The following is a 22,664-nucleotide window of genomic DNA, read 5'->3' on the forward strand; positions in this document are numbered from 1 at the left end:
GAAGAGGAGGAGTTTGGATTTGATATCCTGCTTTATCACTCCCCTTCAGGAGTCTCTGTGAGGTGAGTGGGGCTGAGAGACTTCAAAGAAGTGTGACTGGCCCAAGGTCACCCAGCAGCTGCATGTGGAGGAGCGGAGACTCGAACCCAGTTCCCCAGATTACGAGACTACCGCTCTTAACCACTACACCACCCTGGCTCCAGTGTTTGGAGGACTTTAAAGGGTTTAGATGAATTCACGGAGGTGCACAAGGCCCTTGGGGGCTGCTGTTCCCCCCATAGCTGTGTGCTGCTGTGTCCAGTACAGGGAGGCAGTAAATTCCCCCCAACACAAGCTGCTGGGACCCATTGGAAGTGGGGACAGCTCTGCTTGTGGGCTTCGCATAAGAGGCATCTGCAAAAACACAAGGCTGGACCAGATGGGCACTGAAATACAGGAAGAAAACGGAAATGGAAAAACCAGGGTAGTTAAAAATTAGAATTCCATCCCTGAGAGCCCAGGGTTCAAAATCCCACTCGGCCACAAAGCGACCTGGGCCCTGGTCTCAGGCTTTCGGCCTAGCCTACCTCACAGGGTGTGAAGATAATTTGCAGAGGGGGAGAGCACCTCCTTGAGTTTCCCAGAGGAAAGGTGGAATATTACATGGAAATAAGTAATAAATACACAAACGTGGGAGCACAAACGTGTTTTGTGAAAGATACCCAGAGGTGGTGAGCGTGGGTGCGCACCCAAGCAGAGAGAAGGTGGCTCCATAAGGCAGCAGCCTCCACACTAAAATCAAAAGGCAAGAACATTCAAACTGCTGGAACCGACAATCCACATGGAGAACCTCCAGCCAGCCAACACCTGGGCGGACAGGTGAGTTTTAAGGAGGCACCAGAAACTGGACCACAGTTGAGGCCCCTTACTTCCTGCAAGGCTGGGGGTGTTTGGGGGAACTCTAAGGGGAGCCTAGATCCAGCTGCCTACCCCCCCCCTTGGTGGGGGTAAATTAAAGGGTGGGCCAAGAGCTGGGCAACGTGGCAAGTGGGGCCACAGGCCAGGGAAAGAGAGCTTCCACCGGGGCCCAGAGTCGGCAGGGGAAGACCTTGCTCACGCTCTGACCTCACAATCGGCTGCAGAATCAGGAATGTCTGTTTCCCAGGAGACCAGGTGAGCCGTTTGCCAGGATCCTCAGATCAGTTGGAAGCACAAACAACAGTCTCCTTTGGATCAGTTGACATCGCAGACGTCTGCTTGCTTTTTTTTACAGACCATTTAAATTCTGATTTATACAGAAAAGAAACAGTGTTGAAGATGTAATATGTCTGCATATCCTTTGCAGGTAAGTGGGGGAAATCTATTTTGTTTTCAAATAAATTGGTTAGTAAGTTTTATGTTCAATAAACATACTGGGTTTTCCACTCTTGTTTAGCGGAAACTCGGAAAAGTTGTCCCGCTTATTCTCTGGGGAGGGACCTCTGAAACCACCTTAGGCTGAGTTAGACTGCTGGTCCAACTCTCTCCACATTGCCTGCACTGACTGGCAGCAGCTCTCCAGGGTAAGGAGACTCACTCCCAGCCCTTCCTGGAGATGCTGCCGATGGGACCTTCTGCATGCTAAGCAGCTGCTCTGCCACTGAGCCACCTGCCTCCTGACCCCACAGCACCCCCAAAGTGTCACAACAGTGTGATGCAAATCTTGACCATTAAAAGCCTTAAATTGGGGCCCAGGCTAAAGAGCAACAGCACAGTCTGCATCTAGGGGCCCAGTTTTTACCCTACTCCTGAGTAATGGGTCTATCCATGAGGAATCAATCCCTGAAATGGCTCCATTGTTAAGGATAATGGTTTAATTTCCTGAAATGGGAATGTTTGCTTAGGTGGATTTGCTGTGTATTTTTTAGCATGGGTTTTTTCCTTTGGCCTTAGCTCTCTTATGTGATTGGCTGACTGTAAGTCACATGGGAAAGGCATTCCATTCTGTTGTGACTGTTATTCCAGCAACTGTCGTTTTTTTAACTGCTTTTTCTGTTCTCTCTGTGTGTGAGGGAGAATGGCTGCTAGAGAGAGGTTTCTTCATGCTGCTGAGTGCCTGTCAGGGTGACCTGCCTGAAGTCAAGCAGACAGGAAGATCCTGAAATGTTAACAGGGAGAATCCTGTGCAAATCTCTCTATAAGAAACAAAGTGAATACTGCTGAAGTGAAAGTGAAAACCTTTATAAGAAGCTGTAAGGCCTGAGTGAGGTAAAAGTTGGGTGCAAGTCTCAAGACAGTTTCGCTTATAAGTCTAACTAAGACCAATCTACAATTCAACTGAGAACACCCACGTTTGAATAAGCACGAGATTGTAAATATATTCTTCTCAGTTATATGTTTTTGAAAGCAAAGTTCTTTTGAATATAAAGAGTCTGGACATGGTATAGTCTTTACTAAGAAGCTATAAATCACCAACAGAGTGTTATTTAGCTTCCTAGCTGCCCTGGAGAGCCGTTGCTGCCGGTCAGGGTGGGCAGAATGGAGACAAGATAGGCGCAGAGCATCCGAGGCGATGCAGGGCGGCTGTCCTGGGCTCTTCTGCATGGGGCGGACTCGTTCCCCCCGGAAACCCCCTGGGAAGGTGGATTTATGAGCAGTGCTGTTGGCGCATTGTCCACCAGGCGGCGCCATTGCCTATGGTTTGGGGAGCAGGTCCCAAGAACGACTCGTTCATGGTGGGAGGACTCGTCCAAATTTATTCACTCACATTTTACCGGGCGGCGGCGGCGGGACTGGACGTCAAGCCCTGTTTGCAACCGGCCCCTCTTTTCCCTCTGATCCGCCTGCCGTTGCCCCTGCTGCGCAAAAGCTGCCTTGACCAGGACAGGTGTGGACGCTCCTCTCGGGCCTCGGGGTCTGGTTTCCAGGGACGGGTATTCCCTCCAAGTTCGGCTGACGGGGAGGCTCCCCCACTCCGCAGCGTAGAGTCAAACTATGGAACTCGAGGCCACAAGGTTTCAAGGCAGCATGAAAGCGGGATCACGCAGAGGGCGGGCCTGCCATAAGTCCGGGATTGCCCGGGCACATGTGGGATTCGTCCGTCGGAAATAGCGTCTGGGCGGGATTTCCGAAGATCGGAAAACCCCGGGCGTATGGCAACCCAAGTCTGAAAGTTGGGGGGGGGGTGTTTTTAGTTTAAAAACAATTTTCACTCGTTGAAATATGGCAGCCCTAAGTGGCCACGCATTGTGACGGCTGAGCATAAGCTCCACGTTCAGGAGTAGTCTACCTTTGCACCCCATGTGTTGGAGAGCAGCTGCCCTTGCCCTCGGGCTCTGCTTGCGGGCTTCCCAGAATGGACATGGCCCCTGTGATGCCCCCTCCCTCCTTGAGCCTGATCCAGCCTCTGGGCTCTTTCGGTGGTCCTTCGGAGCCTGCTCTGCATTACTCTCCCCTTCAGTCCCTCTGGCTACCTCGACACCATACAGGGAACGCGCATCCCCCTTCCCCTTCAAAAAAATGAATTCTGGGAACTGTAGGCTTTTTTAAAAAGGGGGGTTTCTGGGAACTAGCTTTCCGCCCCGTTCCCAGGATTCTCTGCAGGAAGCCAAGGGCTTTGAATTTAGATAGGAACCTGTATTCTCCTCTCAAAAGTTAGTCCCGTTTTCGTCACGTGGTGAATGAATGGAGAGGAGGCAGAACGGGGAAGGAACTGAGGCGCAGATTCAGAAATTCATCGCGGGGTGGGGGCGGGCGGAATAAGGGGGACACGTCGCAGAAAGTGAACGGGAACAGCTGGTCCGCCAAGGGGACAGAAGCTGCCCCCCCCCCCGGTTGAGGGCTGCCCTTCACTGGACTGGCAAGATTCCTGCGTTGAGCAGGGAGAGGTTGAGTGGATGACCTCTTGGGGGCCCCTCCCAGCTCAACGATCCAACGAACAGCGCATCGGATCGACATACGCACAAACCGCCCCGCGTACCGGGCGCTGGCAGTTATCAGAGGCTCGCAATTTCCTCTCCTCTCCAGGTTTCTTGGCCACCCCCTGCCATCTGAAGCAGGAAGTGCTCTTCGCTTCTCTTGGCCTCGGAATCCTAGAATCTCAGGGTTAGAAGGGATCCCAAGGGTCATCCAGTCCAACCCCGAGCAACGCAGGAAGCGCCGCTGACGCGCCCATGACAGGCGGCCATCCAGCCTCTGCTTAAAGACTGCAGAGGAATGTGGGAGCCCTTCTCGTGTAGAACTGCTCTTGCTATCGGGAAGGTCTTCCTAATGTCGGGATCTCCTTCCTTGCCACTGGAGTCGGGGTCCTGCCCTCTGGAGCAGCAGAAGACCAGCTGGCTCCGTCCCCCCTGGGGCAGCCCCTCTGGCATTCGCTGCTGGGCTCCGCGCTGCTCCTTCGTCCGCATTCCCTCGAGTGAGGGGGGGGGGAGGGATTAAGGCCAGCCCCCTCCCCTCGGAGCCCTCCTCCTCCTCCTCTTCCCGGCCAGTATGAATAGCGGTGCTGTTGCGCCGGGGCGCTTGTTCGCTGCCCAGGACCGTCCGCCTAGCTCGGGGACTCCGCCTGCTTCTCGGTCTCGCCTCGATCTCGCTCCCCGGCGGCCATGGAGGCGTTCGTGGGCTCTCGCGCCTTGGGCGAGGAGTCCCTGCAGATGTGGGACCTCAACAAGCGGCTGGAGGCTTACCTGTCGCGCGTGAAGCACCTGGAGGAGGAGAACGAGGGGCTGCGCGCCGAGGTGCAGGGCTTGCGCCTGAGCCCCGTCGAGGGCTCGTGGCGGGCGCGCTACGAGGGCGAGGTGGCGGCGCTGAGGGCCACCCTGGAGCAGGCTTTCCGCGAGAAGGCGTCGGCCGAGCTGGCCCGGGACGCGCTGCGCGACGAGGTGCAGCAGGCGACGGGCCGGTGCCAGCGGGAGCGGGCGGCCCGCGACGAGGCCAAGAGGATGCTGTCGCGGAGCAGGAAGGAGCTGGAGGAGGAGCGCCGGGCGCAGCTGTGGCTCCGCGAGAAGGCGGCGCAGCTGGAGCAGGAGGTGCGGGCGCTGGACGAGGCGCACCGGGACGAGAAGGCGGCGCTGGGCCAGGAGGCGGCCGGCGCGGGGAGCCTGCAGAGCGGCCGGCGCGGCGCCCCGACGGCCGAGGGCTGCTTCCAGCCCGCCGAGGTGGAGGACTACGCGCAGCGCCTCTCCAGCATCTGGAAGGGGGCCGCCGAGACCTACCAGGCGGAGGTCTGGCAGCTGGAGGCCGCCCTGGGCGAGGCCAAGGAGAAGCTCTGGAGAGCCACCGAGGGCAACCGGCAGGGCCAGCTGCGCCTCCAGCAGCTGGAGAAGGAGCTGGCCGGCCTGAAGATCCGCAAGGAGGTCCTGGAGGAGAGCCTGGCGCAGCAGTGGCAGCAGCAGCACGGCGAGGCCGGCCAGCTCCAGGTGGGTCAGCAGGAGGGCGGGTGGGGCGGCCCTCCGGTGCACTGAACCCTTGGGGGTCCCTTCCGACCCCATGGTTCCAGGTGCGATTTGGGGGCTGGGGGCAGAGACCCCCTCTGCTTGGAAAGGCACCCGAGGAGCGGCAGCAGCAGCGAGAGAACTGCCAGGCGGCTCCTCTAGCGCCCAAGTGACCCGCCCACTGGGGAACCGAGTGGAGATGTTGGGTAGATGGGGCGGCCTGTGGGTTTTATCTGCCCATGAGTCAAAGAGGGTTGAAGCCAAGCCTGGTCACTGAGGGAAGGGGGTTCATAGAGCAATAGAGTTAGGACCTCCAGTGTGGTCAAGTCCAGCCCCTGCGATGCAGGAATCCCGCGCAGAGAATCCCCAAGAGGGGGCCATCTCAGCTCTGCTTAAAACCATCCAGCACAGGAGAGCCTGTCGCCTTCCAGGGGGTCTGTTGCACGTGCAGGACATTGCGCCTGGACCCGTCTGGGGGGGGGGGGTCTCCTGCCAGACTCCCTACTCTGAGCGTGCAGGAAGAGGGGGGATCCCAAGAGTCTGCGTCTGTGCCAGGGGGTGGGAGGGGCAAAGCTTTGGCTTTTCCCAGGACAAGAAAACTCCCATTTTACCTTGGACCCTTTTACACATGCCTGGCCCTTGCTGGGGGGAATAAGAGCCGTCTCTCTTTCCTATCTGCATCAGCTTTCTAGACTGCTGCTGCTTCTTTTCAAAATATTCTCATTTGTGCTGGACCTCCGGCCTGTGGTGGAGTTTTAGGGCCCCCTCACTGCTCCCTCCATGGCATGAGAGACTATAAGGTCCAGCTGGCCAAAGGGGGTCTGCCTCGTCCAGCCGCCTGTCAGCTGCCCATCATTCCTGAACTGAACTGAATGACCCTTTGCGCCACTTCTGACTCCGCCATTCTGTGATTTGTGCCTCTTTTGTGGTTTGTGTGCCACCATGGGCTTGGACTCCAGGTGTGGAATCGGGAAGAGATTTGGGGCAAGGAGGGGTGTGGGGGCGGGGGGGGGTGTGGTTCAGGAGCAGGGTTGGGATTTCTGCTAATTCTCGCTCACTTGGAAAGAGAGAGAGGTGGTTTTGGAGACAGCCAGGAAGTGGCAGTGTGGAACTTCTGGTCCTCAGATATTGCTGGCCTCCAGCTCCCTTCAGCCTTGACAATGGGTCATGCTGGCGGGAGAGGAAGCTTCAACTGACCACATTGGGGGGGGGCTAAAGGTTCCCCCATGTAAGCTCTTTGGGGAAGCCTGTCTCCATTCCCCCTTCAGCAGGCCCAAGTGATGCTGTGCTGCAAGGCAGAGTGTCACGATGTCACAAGGCAGACCCTGGAAGGATCACAGAATCCTAGAATTGTCGGGTTGGAAGGGACCTCAGGGGTCATTTAGTCCCCCCCCCCCGGCTGATGTGCCCTGGCGAAGGGTGTCTCCTGAGCCAAAACACCCAGAGGAAATGCTCTCCCTGCTGCTGTGCCCATCATCCTAGTGGGCACCATGAGATTATCTGTGCTTCCTGCATTGCGGGGGGTGGGGGTGAACCCTTGGGGCTCTATGGGAGGTGGAGGTGCCTCTGGCAATTCCCAGGCCAGGGCCAGGAGCTGTGTCCTCCCCTCCAGTCCGCTTGCCGTGGTGGCCCTTCCGTGAGCTGAGGGAGCCCCCTTGGCTGACAGACCCCTCTGTCTCTCCTCTGCCTCAACAGCTGGCCATCGAGTCCCTGGAGGAGGAGAAGCAGTCCCTGCGGGTCCAGATCGCCCAGGTCCTGGAGGAGCGCCAGCAGCTGATGCACCTCAAGATGTCCCTCAGCCTGGAAGTGGCCACCTACCGGTGAGAGAGCTCATTGCCCCAGGGGCTACTCTGGGGAAGGGTGGGGCCACGTGATGCCTGGGGGGCGCGACACAGGAGCAGACTGGCCCTCTGGCCTCTTCCCGCCCTGGCAAAAGAGCCCTGTAGCTGGATCCAGCCAAAGGTGGACCATCCTGTCCAGCCTCCTGTCCTCACAGGGGCCAAATGCCCCAAAGAGCTTGGGAAGTTAGACTGCCTCTGGAGCTGGAGGTTCCATGAGGACCACAAAGATCCTGGCTGCTGTGTCAGGCCAAAGGGAGCCCGTCTAGTCCAGCCGTCCGTCCTCGCAGTGGACAACCAGATGCCTTTTTAGGGAAACCTGCAAGTAGGATCCAAGCACAAGGGCAACCCGCTCCCCTCCTTTAGATGCATTGCTGCCTCTTCACTAGGGAGGCAGAGCAGAGCCAGCACAGCTGGTAGCCATTGAGAGCCTTCTTTTCCTCTTCAACTTTGCCCATCCAAGTGGGTGGCCTGCCAGGAAAGTGTCTTCAAGTGGTGAGTCTTGCCTCTTGCTTGCCTCAGTGAAGGTGCAGGAGGAGAAGAGAGCTGGGTGCGGAAACCTCTGGCTTTTGCATGGCTGGCATGCGGAGAGGCATCTCAGTTGCTCTGCCCACCTTTTGCCCCTGGCCCCGCCCATGGCTGGCATGCGGCCCCTGGGAGGCTCCTCACAAGGAGAGGCGGCCCTTGGTCTGATAAAGCTTCTCTGTTTCTGATCTTGGAGGCCCAGAGGAGGCCGGGGGGGGGGGGGCGGGCGTCCCTTGGATCTCAGCCGCTGCCTCCTTCAGGGAAGGGCAAGTAGGGAACAGAATCTGGCCCAGGAGCCCGACGTTTGCCACATGTGAATGTTAGACTGACTCACCCTTGCTAAAAAAGCAATACAGCTCTTTAAAAAAGAAAAAGAGGGGAGCAGCAGCAACTCTCCCCTCCACCTTCCCAGAGACCCTTCCCCATTTTGATTGATTTCATTGATTTCTACAGCTCTGTGATTCTGTGGTTTATTTCTACACCAATTTCCATTCAAGCGAATCCCAAAGTAGCTGATAAACAACAGTAACTTAACAGCACATCACAAGTGCAACATAAATAACAAATAATCAGTAAAAGAATTTTGATCTATAAAACTGCACTAAAACTTCAGCAACTCAAATAACAACAACTACAAAGCATCCCAATTACAACATAAGCTGCATTATATGATTAACAAATAACCAGAAAGGCATTTATGATCCAAAAAGCAATATTAACAAAACAGCAACTAACCCCCCCCCTTTCTTCACCACTTGTTCCTCCATAGGCAGAAGCAGACTCTATAAAAGGCCTTCCAGGCGTCTCCTCTAACTCTCCCCAGTTGGGTGGAGCGTCTGGGCTTTGGCACCCTGCTTTCCAGGCTGTGTTCTGGGTGCCCCCCCCAAGGGGAAGGAAGAGGGACCCCCCAAAAACACCCACAGCCCCTTCTCTCCATTCCTGGGGCCTGTTTTCTCTTCTCCCTCTACCCCAGAGACCCCTCCTCCTCCTGGGAACTGGGCTCTGGTTCACAAGCCCCCTCCCCGCATGGCTCCTCCAGGACAAAAGTGGGCTGGCCGCTGAGGGGGTTCAGCACTGCCATTAGCATGAGAAAGGGGGGCCCTGTCTGGGAGGAGGAAGAGGAGGCAGCAGAGGCTGCCCATGACATCACCCCAATGGGCCCCCAATGCAGCTGCAAAGGAGGTCAGAGCAAGGTGTGTGGCTGGAAATGACTCTCTTAACATGCTCAGAAATCTCCTGGCGTGTTTTAAGTGACGAGGTGGGGGCTTTGCAGGCTCCATGCCTCCACAGGCACTGCAGCCGCCAGCGGCTTATTTTGCTGGAAGACTCAGGTCAGATAAAAGAAAGGGCTTCCCCACCCTGTATAAACTGTGGAACTCCCTTCTGCAAGAGGCAGGGGGGGGCGTCAGCTTGGGTGGCTTTAAAAGTGGGCTGCCAAGTTCATGGAGGAGGAGGAGAGGGCTCTTGAGGCCGCCAGCCTTGATGTCTAAGCTCTGCCTCCACAGTGGAGGCAAAAACGCTTCTGAATCCCAGTAGCTGGAAATGGCCAGAGGGGAGAAAATGCTCTTGTGCTGGGATCCTGCTTGCGGGTTTCCCATGGAGGCATCTGCTTGACCACTGGGGGAGCAGGAGGCTGGGCTGGCCGGGCCAGGGTCCGGATCCAGCAGGCTCTTCCGAGGTTCTGATGGCCTTCCTCTGCCCCCTCTAAAATGGGTTCTGTGCGAGAACAAATCTTGAAGGATTCGGTTCAATGGAGGGGGGCGAGGGGGGCTGGCTCTGTGGTGAGAAAGGCCACCTTTTGCAGGCCAAAGGTCCAACGCAGCATGGGCAGCATCTCCCGACAGGGCTGGGGAGAGGCTCCCCTGCAGAGCGGCTGCTGCCCGTCAGGGCCAAGGGAAGTCAGCTAGAGGGGCCTGGGATATTAAAGAAGCTTGCAGTGCCCCCAGTGCAGGCAAGTGCCCTGTCTTCTCCCAAGAGACCCCCACAAACCAACTTGCCCCTCTCCCACTTTTCTTTCCAGGACCCTCCTGGAGGCTGAGAGTACCAGGCTGCAGATCCCAGCTGCCGACTTCAAACTGATCAGTGGCATCAGAGGTATGTATAAGCAGGGCAGAGAGAGAGAAAGATGGAGGGAGAATGAATGATCGGAATGGCAATAATCCCATAGGAGAAAAGAGGCTTATTAGGACTGTAGAGCTGGAAGGGAACCCCAAGGGTCATCTAGTCCAACCCCACTGGAAGTCAGGGATCACAAGCTAAAGAAATGTTTTGCGTCTCTGTTCTCTCTACAGATGGGAAGCTGGAGTTGAGCAACGGCCTGTCCCTGGACAGAGGCCACCTGGGCCCCCGAGACCCCTGGCTGAGCCCAGCCACCTTCCCGAAGGCCAGCGCAAAGCCCCGGCTGCCCAGGGTCCAGAATGAGTCCTCAGTGGGCAGCTTCACTTCCTCTGCGCCCCCCAAGAGCAGGAGCCCCTTGGCCAGGGATTTCCAGAAGGCCAGCACCATCCTCCCGGATCCCTCCACCACAAGTTTTGAGGACCCCTTGCCAGCCAAAGACGTCCTGGCTCCCGTCGACTTGCCCGCTTTTGAGCAGACTGAGGTCTGGACGGCCACCCAAATCACAGCTGTCTCCCAGTCGCTCTTGCACGAGTCCCTTCCGCCTTTCGACGCTGCGGCTCCTGACGCCTTGGAAGAATCCAGCTTGGGCACCGAGCAGAGACTCCAGGCGGCCGGAGCCATGAGGGGTGGCAGAGAGACTGAAGCAGGAGAGAAGGAAGGACTTTGTGAGGAGGAGGAGGAGGAAGAAGAGGAGGAGGAAGAGCAAGAAGAGGAGTGTCTCAGCAATGAGCCAGCAGGGGAGGCCACGACCCAGAACGGTCCTTACCCTGACCGGCTGGTCACAGAAGCATTGGAAATCGCACTCAAAGTAGTCAACGCGGCGGATGTCCAGCCAGAGACTGGCTTCCTTGAGGGCTCCAACTCCCCAGCCAGCCTCCCTCTGGACGGCTCTCCCCCCTTAGAAGATGAAGGCAGAGCAGACCCTCCTCCCAGTACAGAGTCGGTGAAAGAAGCTGCAGAGAAAGTGCTGAAAGAGCCCACAGGGGACACTCTGTCAGGGGCAGACCTTGTGTGGGGCATCCGAGGCTCTGAAGAGCCCACAGAGGCGAACGGCAGCCCCGGTGAGGCCTGCGCAGAGCAGCATGAAGGAGAGACTCAGGGGGCTCTGGCAACAGACCCCCCAACTCCACAAGAAACGGAGTTGCTGGAGGTAGAAGGGGAGGCCAGGGAAACTGCAGACGGCGTCCCGGTCACCGGGAGGATCGAGGCCCACCAGGAAGTGGTGCCTCCGGGAGAGGAAGGCGAGGAGCTCCCGCCGTCATGTAGCACGGAGCAGGGCGGGCACAGCAATGAGGAGGTGCCCGAGTGCCCAGAAGGGGCAGGTGCCCTGGGCAAAGATGCGGCTGTGGCGGTGAGGGAGGGGGAGGAGAGCTGGGACCCTGGCGCCAGCAGCCCCCCAGAGGAGCAGGCAGGTGCCACGGGAGGGTACCTGGAGGAAGCGGAAGACCTGGAGGTGGTGAGCACAGAAGCCCTGCACCTGTCGGAGGATGAGGAAAGGAGGGAGCTGTGGAGCCCCTCCAAGGAGGAGGAGGACTTGCAGGCGCTGGAGGGGGAGCTCCTGCAGGCAGAAGAGTTTGTTGCTTGTGAGAACGTGGCACCACTGAGCCACGTGGCGGCAGAGAGTTGCTCAGAGCAAGCCTTTCTTCAGCTGGAGCAGGCACAGCTCCAGGCACCAGGAGCCCCTCTGGAAGAGAAGGATTTGGCCCTGCGGGAGGGAGGGGTGGGAGAGGCATCCCAGGAACCTGACGCCTTTCCTGCAGAGGAGACCCCCTTGGCAGAAGAAAACTCCGCAAGGGAGGAAGGAGAGAATGTGGAAGGGGAGCCCAGAATGGTGGAAAGTGCAAGGGATGCTGAGGGGGGCAAAGAGAGGGGGGAGGAGGAGGAGGAAGACATCCCCAGGCCCCCGAGAGAGGATGGGTTGGGGAATGAGGATGTCAGGGAGAAGCAGGGGTTCTCAGACACAGAGCCTGTCTGCTCCCAAGAGATGGAGGTTGCCTTGCGGGGCGAGGATGTCCCGGAGCAAGGAGAGATCTCCACGGCAGAGGAGCAGGATGTGGCAGGAGATGCTTCAGAGGAGCAGCAGCAACTGGCAGAGGAGGAGGAGGGAGCAGGAGAAGGAGGAGGAGAGATCCCAGCAGCTGCTCTTGACGCTGACAGAGACATCCAGGAGGGAAGCTTGGTGGTGGGCCCAGGAGCCTCCAAGGCTGAAAGGGAAGAGGAGGAGGAGGAGGAGGAGGCAGGCATTCTAGAGATGGAAGACATAGCAGCCCCCTTGGAGACAAAGGACCTGCCATGGTGCCCGGAAGCGGAACAGGACGAGGCCGATGTGCAGGCAGAGGAAGAAGAGCAAGCAGTGGCCAGAGTAGAAGAGGTTCCCCAAAGTCAGCTGGCCCCCCACCTGGGCGAAAGCCTGCCCCCCCCTGCTGACAAAGAGGTGGAGGTTCCCCCAGAAGTGCAGGGCAGCCCCACTGACGGGTTTGAGGGCAAGGACCAGGCTGACACCAGCTATGGTCAGTCGCAAAGTGAGTCTTTGGGGTCTGAGGACTCCCTTGAATCTTGGGACAGCTCCCCAAATGCCAGCCGTGAGGCCGAGGGGATTGAGAAGGGCCTGGAAAGTGGCAACGCGATTATGCTGGAGGAGACTCTGCCGGATCACACCCCCTTGCATCTGTATGAGGGGCAGATGTTGCCTGCCTCTGGGGAGCCCCAAGAAACGCCTCCAGAGAGCCAAGAGGCTGCAGAACTGCCTCTTGTGACCCAAGATGGATCTACGTCTTTAGAGGAGGTGCAACATCCTCCAGCAGAGGACGAGAGTTTGCACAGCCCCCCAACAGAGGAGAACATCAACAAACAAGAAGGTGCAGAAGAGGAAGGGGGGTGCGCCATAGAAGCTGCTCCCATCCAAGGCACAGACGATCCCAAAGTTTCAGAAAAACCTACGGCAGATGCTCTGGAACTCATCGGAAGTGATGGAAACCTACTTGAAGAAGACTCCAAAGAGCTCAGAGGGGAGGAGGTTGCAAAGGACTCTGCACAGTTGGACGCAGAATCTGAGAAAGAGTTGGCTGGTGGGGAAGTCCCCCAGAAAAGAGGCGAGGTAGAAGAAGAAGCCCAGTTTGTAGAACAGTTCTGTGAGGAAGAACCTGGCCAGGATTTTGCTTGGGGACCAGAGGAGGACAGCACTTTCCAAGTAGAACGGCTGGATCCCAGCAACGTGGAGGAAAATGCCTTTGTAGAAGGGGACGGTCCATTGGAGCTGGGTGACCAGGGCGACACAGAGGCTGAAGGTGGCCACAAGGTTTCTCCCCTGACCAGCGTGGCTGACTTGGGTGAAATTGTGCTGGAGGGGGAAGAAGGGTCTTTGGATATGCAGGGAGGAGACCTCACGGGACCAGAGGCTCCAGCATGTGGCAAGGATGAAGATTTGCCCTGTGCCCAGGAGACAACGGACCTTGAAATCTGCAGAAGAGAAGACCAGGTCCCACAGGAAGATGTGGCTGAGGGGGACCCACGTGGCGAGGATCTCCCAGGTGAGACAGTTGCGAGCATCTCAAGAGAGAGCATGAAAGATGCTGACATCCTGGAGATCGTGGAACAAGCTCTGGAGTTCAACCAGGAGCTGATCAAGGCAGCTGAGCCGTGTGCTGAGGCCGAACCAACAGTGACAGGAGGGGAGGAAGGTCCATCCCTGGAGAATGAGGAAGAGGAGAGCCAGGCTGCACCAATTGCCTTGCCCGATGTCAGTGACTCCCAGGTCCCAACAGAGGCCCCAGAAATCTCCTTCCCCGATGCCAAAGACCCAACAGAATCAGGTCCTCTGTGGGCTGACAGCAATGCTAATGGGCTGCAGCAAGACCCCGGCGTTGCCGATTTCACAGAGGAGATCCTGAATGGGATTGGGGTCCTCCAGCCTGGTGAGACAGAGTGCAATGGGGGCATCTCTGAGGAAGAACCAATGAAGAAGGTTACCATCACCCAGCAGTTCCTCAGGGAGGAGCTGGACAAGCCCTCCGCGGTGGAGGTGACAGCAGACCAGAGATCGCCTCAAGTGCCGTCCCATGAAGAGACACCAAGGATCGAAGATGTGGAGCCGGAAGTTCATGAGAAGGTTCTGCTGGGACATGGCAAAGGCCTGGAGGCCACGGATCCCAATGAGAACCTCTTTGTCGACATCTTGCAGGCTGCCTGTGTCAAAGGGGGAAAGGGCGCTGATCCAGGGGCCGTCTCCATCCCACCACACTTTGGGGATGAAGTTCTCCGCCTGGAGTCCAACCAGCACCTGAACTTCCGGACGGAAGAGGAGGAGGAGCAGAGATGGTCTTCAGAAGACAACTGAAACCCTGCCTTTGTCCCTCCCAGCAGCTGACTCCTGCCAGAGGCAAAGCAAGATCTCTAGGGGACCAGGGGATCACTCTCTTCCCATGCCCCACAACCTCCACAACCTTTTTAAATTTTGTTTTTCTAGATGCCATACTACCATTTTTCATTTAAAAAATAAAAATAGGCCGTCAAATTGACAATCAAAAGCTTTGATTAGATAGAACTCTTCTTTTTTTAAAAAACCTCCTTTGAGACTTTATGGTAGCGATTTGTTTAAAACCTCCTGTTTGTTGGAGTGAGCATTTGAGCCCAGTGCCTTATAGGGTGGCAGAATATAGGGCCAGGGTTTTAATCATGATAGGCCTCCCCTTCCCCTTAAAGTGGACCCTGTGACACCTGTGTGACTGGCTGCTACTGTGGGGGAAGCGGCTGGATCTAACACCTCAGTGCCAACACTCGAGCCCTCTGGACCTTAGCGCCTTCAATCCTGGAACCGTCAGCCTCCCCTAAATTACGTTGCAAAAAACAAACCCCCAACGCAGCTTGGCACATCCTCTTTTCAGTATTTTGTGGCTGGCACAGCAATTCTTAAGCTCCTCAATCCACAGATCAAGGTATCGCTGAGCTGGGGCCCCCCTTCCTCGCTGTCTGAGCGCCTCCTGCTTCTTTGGGACCTGATAGTTTATGGAGATTAAAAAGTGGGTTTTAAGCTGCAAAAATGTTGGTTTCTGTGCAAGTCAGGCCAATGTCTCCCAAGTGCAAATCTGAAGGGGCTGCTTTGAAGTTCACCCTATAAGCAAGCCAGCAAGAGGAGTGTTGGCAGGCAGCAGATCCTGGGGTGTGGAGGGGCTGGTGGTTTGGTGTGGACCCTGTTAGTTGCAGAGAGAGATGCAGCTGCTCCCTGGCCTTGAGGTGCAGGACTTAAGAATTCTGCTGCTTTGTTGCCTTCAGATATGGAGCCAGCAAGACGGACCCCCAGCTTCCTACGACTGAGCCTCCTTGATCAGCTAATAAAAGCAATTTGTTTCCCACCACTTGCAAACTCACAGCGTCTTCTTTTAAAAACTGGACTTTTACAAAGAATGTGTGATTTGCAAAGCATTATATTTTGATGTGGCTTTTTCTTTGGGTGGGTGGGTGTGGGAGGGAGAGACAGAGAACACAGGGCACATGGGCTTGTCAAAGAAAATAGGCTGGTGATCTCAAAGAGGTCTTTGAATGCAAGTCTTCATTTCCAAAGTGTGTGTGTGGGGGGGGGGGTGGTTCTCCAGGGGTTGCAGAACGACCCTTGTCCCCACCCCTTTCCATCAACCGTGCTGGCTGCTGGGGCTGGTAGGATACAGAGGCCAACATCTGGAGGGGCACAGATGCCATAGAATCATAGGGACCCCTAAAGGCCATCTAGTCCAACGCCCTGCAATGCAGGAACCACAGCTAAAGAATCTCTGACTAGCATCTGGTTAAATACCATTGAGGAAGGAGTCCCCCACCTTCCAAGGGAGTCCATTCCGCTGTCAAATGGCTCTTGCCCTCAGAAAATTCTTCCTAAGAAAAGTTCTTCTTTTCTTGCCATTTGAATCCATTGGTTTGAGTCCCACCTTCCAGAGCAGGTGAAAACAAGCTTGCTCCCTCTTCTATGTGACAGCCCTTCAGCTCTCTGAAAATGGCTGTCATATCTCCTCTGAGTCTCCTCTTCTCCAACTCCCTCAACCGTTCCTCATAAGGCTTGGTTTTCAGGCCCTTGATAATCTTGGATTCCCTCTTCTGCACACTGTCCAGCTTGTCTACACCCTCCTTAGCTTGTGGTGCCCAGAACTGGACACAGTCCAGTCCACCCTCCCTGCCACAAAGAGGTGCCTTCCTTGAACTTAGACATGATGATCAGGCCAAGGGCCTACTGAGGCCAGCAGTTCCGAGTGGTCAAACAGGTGCCCTGATGGGAAGCCCATACGCCAGAGGTCAGGAGCCCAGGTGTTGCCCGGTCCTTCTTGCATGACCCCACTTCCTGCCTAGAGGATTGTGCCTAGCCATCATGACTAACATGAGCCATTAAGCAACTTTATTCTCCTCTGCTGTGAATTTGTCTGGCTCCCTTTGAAAGCCACCATTGCATCCAAGAGCAGCGACTTCCACATGTTTAACTGCCTGTGAAAATGTCCTCCATCCTGAATCTTCCAGTGTTCAGCTTCGCTGCAGGACTTCATGACCTTCTGTGGCACAGTGGGAAGTATGTCAGACTAAGACCTGGGAGACCATGAAGCTCACTGGGTGTGACCTCTCAGCCTAGCCTACCTGCAGGGTTGTTGCTGGCGGAATTAAATGTGGGGTCGGGGGTAAGAACCATGTATTCCACATTGCGTTCCTTGGAGAAAAAGGCGGAATGGGAGAGCCAGTGTGGCATGAAGGTTAGCGTGCTGGACTAGGACTGGGGGAGCAGGGTTCAGATTCCCACTCAGCCATGAAGCTCACTGGATGACCTTGGGCCAGCCACCATCTCTTAGCCCAACCTACCTCTTCACACGGTTGTTGAGAGGGTGAAATGGGGAGGGGGACCACCATGAGATTGTTGGAAGAGAAAGGTGATATAGTCAATCAATCAATCCACCCCTACAGTTTAGCCCCTGCCTCTTCATCCACCCTAGAACTCCAAGTGGTGCTCATTCAGTGCTCATTCACACGGACCTGAATGGAAACTGGCCACCCATTCTGGCACAGATGCAGACCTGGGGTGTGTGTACGTCTGGCTGGCTTCAGGGGGCTTCAGCCCAGACCCCCTGGGCACACAGCAAATTTCTGCAAAACTTGACTCACCATGAGGAAGCCTCCTAAAGTCTCTGAGCCAAGGAGGATCCCTAGAGGAGAAACCTCCCTCCCCTGGTGGGGATGTTCCCTGGCCAGCATCCTGCCTTTGTGGAAAGGGTGTCAGACAGGGAGGGGGGAGATGGCTGTGTCTTTTTATAGCTAGGGCCAGAAAGCAGGACTGATGGAGGGCCTCAGATATGCAGGTGGCTGATGCAACCTCCCGCTCATCTCCCTGGAGGGCAGGAATATTTTGGGAAGCAGGGAAGGGACTTAAATGCTTCCGACTTCTCTCCCCCTGCTGGGACTGAGAGCAGGCAGTGCCAGCGGGGCTGAGAAGAGGGTCCCTGCATCCCCTGGGGGCAGGCAGAAGGGTTTTCCCTGCCGACTGCATTGTGAGGCTGACTTTGAGGTCCTGGGTCCCCATTTCTTCTCCTCTTCTCCTTTAATTAATTTAAAAATCATGAAAAGGAAAAACATAACAGCTGGTGACACAATATTATACACTTCGAAAACAAACTGACATACTGATAAAGCCCTAAAGAAAGAGAGAGAAAATAAATAAAACAAAAGTAGGCAATGGTGGATCTGCGTGGATCCAAGAGTCGACTCTATCCTAGCAGAAGGCGGCTTCCGATGTTCTAGAAATAAGGAAAGAAATCCAGCAGGTTTATGAAATGGTGACTGGATTGGAAAAAGGTAGAGAGCCCATGAAGGCGCAGGGCAAAACAACCAGAATGATCAGGGTTGGGATGGATGTCCTCTCAGGACGCCTTTCAGCCCTGCGAATTGTATAGCTGTATGACTGGAGTCTACATAAGAGGAGAATCGCAGATCATTTTATTTATGTAAACAGCATGATCCATCGCCCTTTTGTTGGGAGGAGGGTTTTCTACAAACTAACAAGTTCGGCAGGACAAGAGGCTTGTTGCCATAGGGCATAGTGGTTGGGGATCCTTCTGAAAGGGGACGAGTCTCTCTGCCCTGGCCAGAGGTGATGCCATTGTGGTGTCTGTGGGTCAGAGGGGAGGGGCAGGTTGGCAGCTGGAGTTGGCAAAGACACAGTGACCCGATTTTCTCAGCTCTGGCTCCGGCTCCCCACCACCACCACGAAATCCAAGGGGGGAGCAGGATCTTTCCCAACCCAAGGGCCACATTCCTTCATGTGCAACCTGCTGGGTGGGTGTGGCCAGAGGCTAAAGTGGGCGGAGCCATGGATGTGCGAGAGGTTTCTCTGCTCCCCACTTCTCCATCATCTATCCAGGCCAGCAAGGAGGGTACAAAGGAAGACCGTGTGTGTGTGTGTGTGTGTGTCACTCAGCCCTCGGGGATAAATCGTACCAGCCTTAACTGTTAATGTGATCAATCATTCATCTTATTATTTACTCTATTCCTCAGTCGTCCTTCACCAGTTGAGACCCCAGGGGGGTTTACCACATATTCAATACATTCAATATAACATATAAAAAGCATATATCATTACAGTACAAACTCTTTAATTTTTATTCCCTTTCGAAACATAACTTTTAGGATGGCAGCCATTCTGTTGGCCAAAAGGCGAGAGAAAGAGAGGTTTTGCCATCCTTTTGAAGGGACTGTTGCATCTAGTCCAGCCTCCCTCCTGATCTCTCAGTGGCCAAATGTCTCTGAGAACCTACATAAGCAGAACCTGCGGATGAGGCCAATGGCCCACCTAGTCCAGCCTCCTCTGAACAGTAGCCTGTGGGAAACCCACAAGCAGAATCTGAGCAGGAGAACTTTTGTCACCTCCTTTAACTCTTTCCAGCCCAGCTGGGTGCTAACAAGGATGCTACATCTGAGAGCTGCTAGCCGAACTCACCTATTTTTCCTCCTCCCTCCCCAATCCCTTTTCCTTTTGTGCTGTGGTCTTTTTATATTGTATTTGGAACTGCCTCGAGGGGAGTCTTCTTCTTTGGCTGGCCAAAAGAAATTGGCTTCAAAATAAATAAAACGCTTTAAATAAATAAATGACAAGGCTGTTTTGAGGTATGGCATGCGGTGCCCACCCCTGGCACTGCCACGGCATGCCATTCCAAAAAGCGCATTACATGGCATGCCTCAATTGGGCCTTTTGTGATGGCGCCGCTGAGTCACGGGAGGCAGAGAAAGGGCTGCCTTTGTGCTCCCTGGAGGGGAAAGGGTCTGAGTCACCCAAAGCCTGGCTTGGAGGTGGCTGGGTGGGCTGGAGAATAAAAACAGGCGGGTGTGTGTGTGTGTGACGAGGATTTCTCTCTCTCTCTGGCTTTTCTGTTTAGATGACCAAGACAGAGAAACACAGACTAGTGGTCAAGTTATGGACAGCATGAATATGTGGGGTTTGGAGACGGGGGATAGAGAAAAGAAAGACGGGTTTGACTCAGTGTGGTCTCGCTTTAAAGCATTAGTTAACAAGAGTGCCCTGAGGTCCCTTGTATTCTCTGTCACAACAGCCACTATGGAGAAATTATCTTTTAACACTTTAGTTTAAAGTATTCACTGTGGGGGGACGTGGGTGGTGCTGTGGGTTAAACCACAGAGCCTAGGACTTGCCGATCAGAAGGTCGGGGGTTCAAATCTGTGATAGGGTGAGCTCCCATTGCTCGGTCCCTGCTCCTGCCAACCTAGCAGTTCAAAAGCAGCATGTCAAAGTGCAAGTAGATAAATAGGTACCGCTCCGGCAGGAAGGTAAACAGCGTTTCCGTGCACTGCTCTGGTTCACCAGGAGCGGCTTAGTCCTGCTGGCCACATGACCCGGAAGCTGTACACCGGCTCCCTTGGCCAATAAAGCAAGATGAGTGCCGCAACCCCAGAGTCGGCCATGACTGGACCTAACAGTCAGGGGTCCCTTTACCTTTTTATTCACTGTGGGTGTGAGCTTAATCCATAATGTAAAAGATTTCCCATCTGCTTTGATGCCACGTGCACCACTGCATACAAGACTTTAGCATCTGTGCATGTGTTTGTGCTGGTAGGCAACAATTTCAGCACTATGAGGCTTGGGATTCCTACCGTGGAGGGGCGAGGGAGGTATGGCGGTGGGGGCAGATATTATAGGCGAAGGGGATCGAGATATGGATATGCTCGTACCCCTTCCAATCTGCGCCTCATCCCGAGGGACGAGGGTAGGGTGAGCAAGGATTACTCACCTCCGTCACTGGTGTTGTGCAATGCCAGGTCTATAGGCAACAAAACCGCCACCCTGCGAGATTTCTTTATCTCGCAGGGGGTCGACCTGGCTTGTGTGACGGAGACCTGGGTGCGCGAAGGGGCAACAGTTACCTTGCGAGAGATGGCGCCCCCGGGTTTCTCTGTCCTCCACCAGTCGCGGACTGTGGGCCGGGGGGGAGGGGTGGCATTATTAATCCGGGAAGATTGTCCTTTCAGGGCTCTACCATCGCCATCGATCCCCGGCATTGAATGTGTTGGCCTAGTGTGGGGCTCCGAGGAGAGCTTGGCTGTCTGGCTGGTGTACCGGCCACCTAGCGCACCAGCAGCCACCCTGTCAGGCCTATTGGAGGCGGTGGCCGGCTGGGCCTTGGAGTTCCCTAACCTATTGGTATTGGGGGACTTCAACACCCATGCTGATGCCACTCCCTCCTCACAGGCTCTGGACCTGGTGTCTTCCATGGCGACACTAGGGCTCTCCCAGTTTGTTTCGGGCCCCACACATCAAGCAGGTCACACGCTGGATTTGATCTTTGGCGTAGGTATAGATGTGATCATGTCTCCTTCGATGAAGGTACCATGGTCTGATCACTACGCTCTGAAAGCCAGGATTGACTTTCCACCCCCACCCTGCTTAGGTGGCGAGCCAATTTGGGCTCGCCCGCAGAGGCTGATGGACCCTGATAGATTCCGCCAAGCCTTGCGGGACCTTGCTCCCCCTGGCGACTCATTGACTGAGCTTGTTGAGGGCTGGAATATCCAGCTCCTGGCAGCCATCGATGAGATCGCACCTAAGCGCCCTCTGCGACCCCGCAGAAACCGGGCTCCCTGGTTTACCGAGGAGCTCCGGAAAATGAAGCGGGACCTCAGACGGCTAGAGCGAGTATGGCGGGGTGCCCGTGACGGAGCCTCAAGAACATCTTATAGGGCTTTTATGAAAACCTACGAGATGGCGGTGAAGGCTGCTAAGAAGTCTTACTTCTCGGCCTCCATTGCATCCGCTAGCTCTCGCCCGGCGCAATTATTTAGGATAATCAGGTCTTTAACGTCCCTTGAGGGACAGCCAAATTTAAATAACAATTTGACACATAGCTGTGAGGCATTTGCGAGCTTTTTTGCGGAGAAGGTCTTGTTGCTCCGCCATGACCTCCCTGCCAATTTGGATACAATAAAGGAACTGGAGGCCCCTCGACTGTCCTCGGGTCCAGTATTGGACCACTTCAACCGGATATCCCCAGCCGATGTGGACAGACTCCTCCGAGCTGGAAAGCCCACCACCTGTCCTCTCGACCCGTGCCCGTCTTGGCTGATTAGAGCGTGTCCAGACGAGGTGCGGGCCCTCCTGGGGGATATCATCAATTTGTCCCTTGGCACGGGGACATTCCCAGGAGAATTGAAGGAGGCAGTGGTGCGCCCGCTCTTAAAGAAAACATCATTAGATCCTTTAGATCTATCCAATTACCGCCCAGTTTCGAATCTTCCGTTCCTGGGTAAGGTGATTGAGAGAGCGGTTGCTGAACAGCTTGGTGGGTTTCTGGATGAAACATCGGCTCTCGACCCATTCCAGTCCGGCTTCCGCGCTGGTCATGGGACCGAGACGGCTCTGGTTGCCCTAACAGATGATCTTCGTAGACAGCTGGATCAAGGTGGGTCGGGGCTGCTGATTCTTCTAGATCTGTCAGCAGCTTTTGACATGGTCGACCACGAACTTCTGGACCACCGCCTTGCCGACGTGGGGATTCAGGGCACAGCCCTTCAATGGCTGCGCTCGTTTCTCTCTGGTCGGGGACAGAGGGTGGGGCTTAGGGGGGAATTGTCATCGCGCCACTCCTTGGTGTGTGGAGTACCTCAGGGTGCGATACTCTCCCCGATGCTTTTCAACATCTTTATGCGCCCCCTCGCCCAGCTTGTCCGGAGTTTTGGGCTGGGCTGCCATCAGTATGCTGATGACACCCAACTCTATCTGTTGATGGATGGCCATCCTGACTCGGCCCCAGACACACTGACCAGATGTCTGGAAGCTGTGGCTGGATGGCTACGTGGGAGCCGGTTGAAGTTAAATCCTTCGAAGACAGAGGTCCTGTGGCTGGGACGAGACGATATGGGATTGAGGGGGCAACTCCCATCTCTTGCGGGGGTGCAATTAGTGTCAGCACCGTCCGTTAAAAGTTTGGGTGTAATCTTCGACACCTCCCTTTCAATGGAGGCGCAGATTGCAGCTACAACAAAGGCGGCATTCTTCCATCTCCGCCAAGCTAAGCAGTTGGCTCCTTACCTCTCTCGCCCTGACCTAGCCACTGTGATCCACGCGACGGTCACCTCCAGACTGGATTATTGTAACTCGCTCTATGTGGGGCTACCCTTGAGACTGACCCAGAAACTCCAGCGGGTGCAGAATGCTGCAGCGAGACTCCTTACGGGGTCTTCGCTGCGAGATCACATTCACCCGGTGCTATACCAGCTGCACTGGCTCCCGGTGGAGTACAGGATCAGGTTTAAGGTGCTGGTTTTA

General features: G+C 55.4%; 1 protein-coding gene and 1 long non-coding RNA gene across 2 annotated transcripts; both read left to right on the forward strand.

Moving 5' to 3' along the window:
• The first annotated feature begins 1,172 nt into the window (after positions 1–1,172).
• On the forward strand, positions 1,173–2,400 carry LOC310666259. The gene is made up of 2 exons (XR_014505820.1): positions 1,173–1,324; positions 2,031–2,400. It is a non-coding gene; the product is annotated as an uncharacterized lncRNA (long non-coding RNA).
• Positions 2,401–3,335: 935 nt separating this feature from the next.
• On the forward strand, positions 3,336–15,222 carry NES (nestin). The gene is given in 5 exon segments (XM_083416411.1): positions 3,336–4,543; positions 4,546–5,372; positions 7,083–7,207; positions 9,771–9,844; positions 10,042–15,222. Coding segments are annotated over 5 exon segments (5,286 nt in total). The 5' UTR covers positions 3,336–4,446; the 3' UTR covers positions 14,205–15,222.
• The last annotated feature ends 7,442 nt before the right edge of the window (positions 15,223–22,664 follow it).

The sequence above is a fragment of the Podarcis tiliguerta genome (genome assembly GCF_965153285.1).
Source record: "Podarcis tiliguerta genome assembly, chromosome: 16".
Classification (NCBI taxonomy): Eukaryota; Metazoa; Chordata; class Lepidosauria; order Squamata; family Lacertidae; genus Podarcis; species Podarcis tiliguerta.